The sequence below is a fragment of the Gasterosteus aculeatus genome, chromosome 16, assembly GCF_964276395.1.
Source record: "Gasterosteus aculeatus chromosome 16, fGasAcu3.hap1.1, whole genome shotgun sequence".
Taxonomy (NCBI): Eukaryota; Metazoa; Chordata; class Actinopteri; order Perciformes; family Gasterosteidae; genus Gasterosteus; species Gasterosteus aculeatus.
Genome location: NC_135704.1, coordinates 18,932,786 through 18,939,132, shown reverse-complemented (window position 1 = coordinate 18,939,132; position 6,347 = coordinate 18,932,786). Strand labels below are relative to the sequence as shown.

The 6,347-nt window shown below is 50.4% G+C and overlaps 2 protein-coding genes across 4 annotated transcripts; one reads left to right on the top strand and one right to left on the bottom strand.

Moving 5' to 3' along the window:
* Positions 1–529: 529 nt before the first annotated feature.
* Positions 530–2,877, top strand: LOC120826873 (uncharacterized). The gene is made up of 4 exons (XM_040189461.2): positions 530–1,171; positions 1,241–1,299; positions 1,378–2,753; positions 2,825–2,877. Exons 1-3 carry the CDS (start codon positions 1,149–1,151, stop codon positions 2,748–2,750), a joined length of 1,455 nt encoding a protein of 484 aa, XP_040045395.2. The 5' UTR covers positions 530–1,148; the 3' UTR covers positions 2,751–2,753; positions 2,825–2,877.
* Positions 2,878–3,014: 137 nt separating this feature from the next.
* eef1akmt1 (EEF1A lysine methyltransferase 1) lies at positions 3,015–6,132 on the bottom strand. 3 transcript variants are annotated; one of them, XM_040202480.2, is made up of 5 exons: positions 5,963–6,132; positions 5,286–5,527; positions 5,050–5,132; positions 4,681–4,973; positions 3,015–3,945 (listed from the first exon to the last, which is right to left on the bottom strand). In XM_040202480.2, exons 2-5 carry the CDS (start codon positions 5,418–5,420, stop codon positions 3,815–3,817), a joined length of 642 nt encoding a protein of 213 aa, XP_040058414.1. In that variant the 5' UTR covers positions 5,421–5,527; positions 5,963–6,132; the 3' UTR covers positions 3,015–3,814. The 3 variants fall into 3 exon arrangements, with proteins under 3 accessions (XP_040058414.1, XP_077947008.1, XP_077947009.1); XM_078090882.1 differs by having other exon boundaries at positions 5,872–6,038; XM_078090883.1 differs by having other exon boundaries at positions 5,860–6,009.
* Between the last annotated feature and the right edge of the window lie 215 nt (positions 6,133–6,347).

The following is a 6,347-nucleotide window of genomic DNA, read 5'->3' as shown; positions in this document are numbered from 1 at the left end:
GCTTTAGGTTTGGACGCTGCGCCCCTGCGGTGTGAAGACACTCTTGCAGCAGCGGCGCTGGCTGAGGTTCTGGTCCAATCGGGGACTCGAGATGGACTCTGGGGAGGACTTGAGGACCGTTACCAGAGCAACAAACACGCTCTGGAGATTCAGATCTTTCATCTTTCTTGTATTGGAAGAAACAAGGGGGTTTTACCGCACTACGTTTTGTACATTCATCGGACATCACGTTGAGGGGGTTGACGCCTCCTTGACACCCCCTCAATCTTCCTTATCAGTTTCTTGATGTCCGTACACAACGCTCCCAATGCCCCCCCCACTCCTATGAGGTTATGGCGACCTGTTGTTTCCTGCCCCCTTCGCCTCCCCACCCCGATAGACCCCTCTGTCCCCCAGCCCCCACCTTTCTAAGTATGGCTGGCCATCGAACCGCTTAATCAAACAACTTTACTGGATGGACGAACTCCAAAACACACAGTTTGAGGGCAACGCGTACTTTGTCACGCTAACCGTGTGCTCTGTAGCTCTTATCCTCATGAGGGGGAACGTGGTTCCAGACGTATGTGGGAATCTGAACATTGATGGTGGTTACGTAGACACTCTTTACTGCAATTAATACGAGTCAGAACACACATTTCCCCCCCGAAGGCAACGCTGTGAGAACACAGGGACCAAGTGTCTGAGAGGAGCTTTCTGTCCATTGGGTGAACTTTGTGTCTGCAGACCCACGTCGATGACATCACCACGCGGCCCCGTTGGAGGTGTCCATTGGGCTCCTGGCAGGTCGGTCCTTCCCCAAACCCTCGCGATTCCTCCGTCCCCTCTCTCCCTCGGCGCCGAGGTCACGGTGAAGTGGTGAGGAGCAGACTAAGAGGTCATTGACGGACTGCTGGAGCGCAGCCTTTATACCAGGAAGGAAGTCTTTGAACTCCGCCTGGTGAACATGGGGTGTTTGCTCACTGTGACCCTGCCAGCGTGGACTGCAGCTTCCCGGATTGATTGGTTGGTTGATTGACTCTCAGGGATCCCGGCGGACACATGAAGCTGTGATTGGATGCAGGTTGTGATAAAGTCTACCTCTCCGACGCACAAACAAGCAGAGCAGTTGTTTGTGTGTCGGAGCAGGCTGCTCCCTTTGGAACACAGAGATGTCTCGTGGAGTTCGTTTGGGGTGAGTTTTTGAATTCGTTTTCAGCATTTGTTCAGTTGCTGTACCGGTTCTGACTGGATGACTTTGCAGGATCTTGCTGATTTGCCTCGTTCAGGCCGAGCGTGTGTTCTGTTGGTGGGCTGCACAAGGTGAGCAACACTCAAACCTTCCCGTCATTCATCAACCTGGTTCGCCAGCTGTGGATTTACGCCTTGTTTCCCTTGCAGCCGATACACAAAAAGGCTTCTCACCACAGGGTGGTGGATTTGGTGGCAGCTATCCCCAGAATCCCCCGGCCGAAGCACCGGCCCACTCCGGTAGAGGTTCTCTCCCGTACATGAAGGCCTCCGGCCCGTCTGACTCCGGTGCTGCTGCTTCAAACAAAGTCCCCGATCGGACCAGAACCTCAGCCAGCGCCGCTGCTACAAGAGTCTCTTCACAGCGCAGGTCTGCAGCGTTTAGACCTTCCCATTTCTCGTCCTTCCCAAGTGAGCGGAACGGGAATAACCAGAGACAACTGATTCCCAACTTCCCTGCCTCCGGGACTGGCGGCGGGGGGGCCCCCGGTCCGGGCTTTGCCCCGACAGAGATCCACAACATCCCTCAGCACTTTGGTGGCTTCGCCATCAGACGGCTGAGGGCCCCTGCAGACCAGAAGGAGGTGAGTGGCAGGAAGATGATGCCCTTTGCCCCGCCGACTTCCCACGTGGCCCCCCAGGAGCCGGCCCTCGTCAAGCAGCCGTCCTACGTGGTCCCCCAGCAGCCGGCCCTCGTCAAGCAGCCGTCCTACGTGGTCCCCCAGCAGCCGGCCCTCGTCAAGCAGCCGTCCTACGTGGTCCCCCAGGAGCCGGCCCTCGTCAAGCAGCCGTCCTACGTGGTCCCCCAGCAGCCGGCCCTCGTCAAGCAGCCGTCCTACGTGCTCCCCCAGGAGCCTGCCGTCGTTAAGCAGCCGTCCTACGTGGCCCCCCAGCAGCCGCCCTACGGGGCCCCCCAGCAGCCGTCCTTTGCGGCCCCCCAGCAGCCGTCCTTTGCGGCCCCCCAGCAGCCGTCCTACGTGGCCCCCCAGCAGCCGTCGTCTTGGGCCCCCCAGCAGCCGTCCAACGTGGCCCCCCAGCAGCCGTCCTACGTGCCCCCCCAGCAGCCGTCGCCTTGGGCCCCCCAGCAACCGTCCTTTGTGGCCCCCCAGAAGCCATCCTACGTGGCCCCCCAGCAGCCATCCTTTGTGGCCCCCCAGCAGCCGTCCTTTGTGGCCCCTCAGAAGCCGTCCTACCTGGCCCCCCAGCCGCCGTCCTTTGTGGCCCCCCAACAGCCGTCCTACGTGTCCCCCCAGCAGCCGTCCAACGTGGCCCCCCAGCAGCCGTCCAACGTGGCCCCCCAGCAGCCGTCCTACGTGGCCCCCCAGCAGTCGTCCTTTGTGGCCCCCCAGCACCCGTCCTTTGTGGCCCCCCAGCAGCCGTCCTACGTGGCCCCCCAGCCGCCGTCCTTTGTGGCCCCCCAGCCGCCGTCCTTTGTGGCCCCCAAGCGGCCCGCTGCCCCCTCCAAGCCGCCTGTTTCCACAGAGACCCGGTGGATGCGGATCTGGTCGGACCAGCTGCTGTAGCAGGTGAGGCTTCTTCATCTCCACGTTTGACGCCTCCACGTCGTTTCTAACTTCTTTCTCTTATGTTCAAACAGGTTTCTGGGACGAACCGTTTAGTTTTTTTGAATTAAAACAAAGTGTTTTAATCTTTTGTCTCCTGTCTTCCTTTAAGCCGGTTTGATACGTAGACGAGGACTCGCTCTACGTATCATGAATTCATCATTCATGTGAGCTTCCAGCTGCAAGTTCATAATGCAAAAAGAATTATTCATTCAGATGGAGGGATTGAAATTAATGCCCTTCAAAATTTTGTGAGCTTTTATTGTTTGTAAAAAGAAAGTCCTATAAAAGTTTGTCAAAAGAAAAAATCCTCCTAGTTTGTAAAAAAAAAAGTCCAAATAGTCCGTCAGAAAAAAGAAATCGCTATTGTACATTGGAAAAGTATTTTGTGATGTTTCTTCAAATCGCACCCACAGACCAGTTTCACCATTTTCATTTTAAAATGAAATGTCCATAATTAGAGACAGATTTCACCTGAAGCTCAATGCATCACTCAGAATAATCACATTCTGACGTGAGGTTTAAAAATGAATTTGCCATCTTATTTGTTTTTATAAATTGTGATAATATAATTTCCCCTCATACCAAAAGCAGACTCCCAAAATGTATCAGAGGGAATTACTTTAATAGTTTGTCAAAACAAAAACTAAGCCTTACTATAGTTATTAGTTTCTCAAAATTAATGCATAGTACTGTGTATAAAAAAAAGAAAGACAATAACTGTCAAAATCAAAGCAAATGAGGAAAAAATATCCTTTACTTCTAATTCCCTCCTACATTACCCACAATGCACGTCTACAGCGTTCAGTACACACGCGCAGGCTTTTTATCAGTATGATCAAATCAGTATGACATCATCAAGGGGTTGACTGAGCACCTCGACCCATCCGCCCACATTCATCGACCACCAGAGCCGCTCAGAAAACGAGTCCATCACAGTCAAAGATCACGAGTCCAAAACCCAGTTTGAAATGATGTAAAACCAGTAAACATTCGAAGCGTCTCTCTCCGACGAGGACGCGTCTTCAGGACAGCAGCTGAGACGAATAGTTGGCGAAGCAGCGGAAGTCGTTGGACAAGTTCCTGCGGTGCGTCGGCAGGAAGCGGCACGTGGAGACGCCCAGGAGGCGCCGGGCCGGCTCCTCCATGACGGCTCCTGCAGGAAGCAACATGTTGCTGTGACAACTAATGGACATTCAGAACATTTCAAAATACAAAAACAACCTGTTCGTAATACGACTGTTTTACCAAAGTGACATGTGAATAAACACAAAAAAGGACCTAAAATAAGTGGAAATGGTATTACTAATAGCATTTGTAATAATAACCATAACAGTCTCACCTGTACACATAATATTAATAACATGTGTAATAACCAGAATAGTCTCACCTGTACACATAATATTAATAACATGTGTAATAACCAGAATAGTCTCACCTGTACACATAATAATATTAATAACATGCGTAATAATAACCAGAATAGTCTCACCTGTACACATAATAATAATATTAATAACATGTGTTATAATAACCAGAAGAGTCTCAACTGTACACATAATAATGATATTAATAACATGTGTTATAATAACCAGAATAGTCTCACCTGTACACATAATAATAATATTAATAACATGCGTAATAATAACCAGAAGAGTCTCAACTGTACACATAATAATAATATTAATAACATGTGTAATAATAACCAGAATAGTCTCACCTGTACACATAATAATAATATTAATAACATGTGTTATAATAACCAGAATAGTCTCACCTGTACACATAATAATAATATTAATAACATGCGTAATAATAACCAGAAGAGTCTCACCTGTACACATAATAATAATATTAATAACATGTGTTATAATAACCAGAATAGTCTCACCTGTACAAAGCAGCACCTTTCCTTTGCTCAGGTACCGGACGGTCTGGGACACTTTGCTCAGACATTCCTCGGACAGGTACGGCGGGTCGGCGAGCACGATGTCGAAGCTGTGCTCCGTGGCGGCGGGGGGGGGGAGGGTTAGTGGCTCATTATAGTCGTAGAAGACGAAGTCGTCGCCGTAGGCGGCGAAGCGGCGGTCGAACTCCAGCACGACGGCGGAGACGCGGTCGGAACCCAGCACGACGCCCTGCTTCAGCTTCTGGTACACGCTGGGCGCGCTCACGCACGCGATCCTGCAGGGCAGTGTGGGTTCAAATGTCTACACGCATGCGAGTGTGTCTGTGTGCGTGTGGTCGCGCGTGGTTTTACCTGCCTCCCTCTCCGGCCTCTCGTACGAGCTCCTCGGCTAACCGGGTCGCCGTCTCGTCGCTGTACCAGAACTGACTCATCCGCTGGGGGGACACAAACAAACAAACTGGTATAATAATCAGCTTCTATCTGCCAATGAGATCCGTCATGAAAGCCCCCCCCTCCCCCCCTGTGCCCTGACTGCCCAGTCAGTAAACCCAGTGACCTCGGCCTGTGACCCCTCCCAGTCACCTCACCCAGTCCTCCTCCACTGCTCCCACAGCGAACTGGGGGGCGGGCGGCGCGTCGCTGGTCTCGTTGTAGAACTCCTGCAGGGCGGCGAGGGCGTGAGCCGACAGCGCCGGGGCGTCGTCGTCGCTGCTCTCGCTCATGGCTGAAGCATGAAAGATTTCGAATGATTGCCGATAACAAGTCGATCAATGACTCTTTCTCTCTGGTGCTCTTGCAGGTTTCTTCACTCTGCAGGTAACGTGTGGAACTGTAAAAGAACACAGAATACACGGCTCTGGTTTTATACACTTATTCAGCTGCTTTTAAACATTTTCATTTTAGTTGACATTTCAGTGTCCAACATAATTCATGATCAATTATCACACAATTAACATATTTATACATTCATTCATACATTCTACCCAAACATCAGTAAAAATGCTGATCTGTTGATCACTAAATTCAAAGATTCGTCATGTAATCAAATAAAAAAAAAGTCGGTTTGTAGTAAATTGGCTCAAAGAAAATACACGATTCATTATTATAATGATCAATTCAGGAAAATCTTGTAAGCTCTGAACTTAATGTTAAACTGATTACTTTAGATCTTACACAGTCCAATATTGAATTCCAAAATACAAATAAAAAATCCTTCCCACAACCGACGCGAACACGTTATTAACTTGTATGAAAGTGAACGTACGCGAGGAGAAACAAGTCCGCGCGACTCTTCAGCGCCGCTGTGTTGTGAGCGTGCGACTCGTCGCGAAATGATGACGTAGGTTCACAAAGTACGGAAGCTGCCGAGGGACGAAACACTGGCTTCGCTCTCTTCGGTCTCCATCCATCGATCCACCGTCAAACCGCTTAACCTGCGCACGGCGTCGCGGGGGGGAGGGGCGGGGTCCATCCTTCATCGTTGATCACCAGCCAATCACAGGGCTACACGTCACACACAACCATTCACACGCCGAGGTTGCTTAACTTTTCATTTGGACCAGCCAATAAAAACTAAACCAAAAAGCCTTTTACTTCACTGAAGTATTTTGCTTTCATGTCACTATGGGAAATAAGTTATAAACATGTTT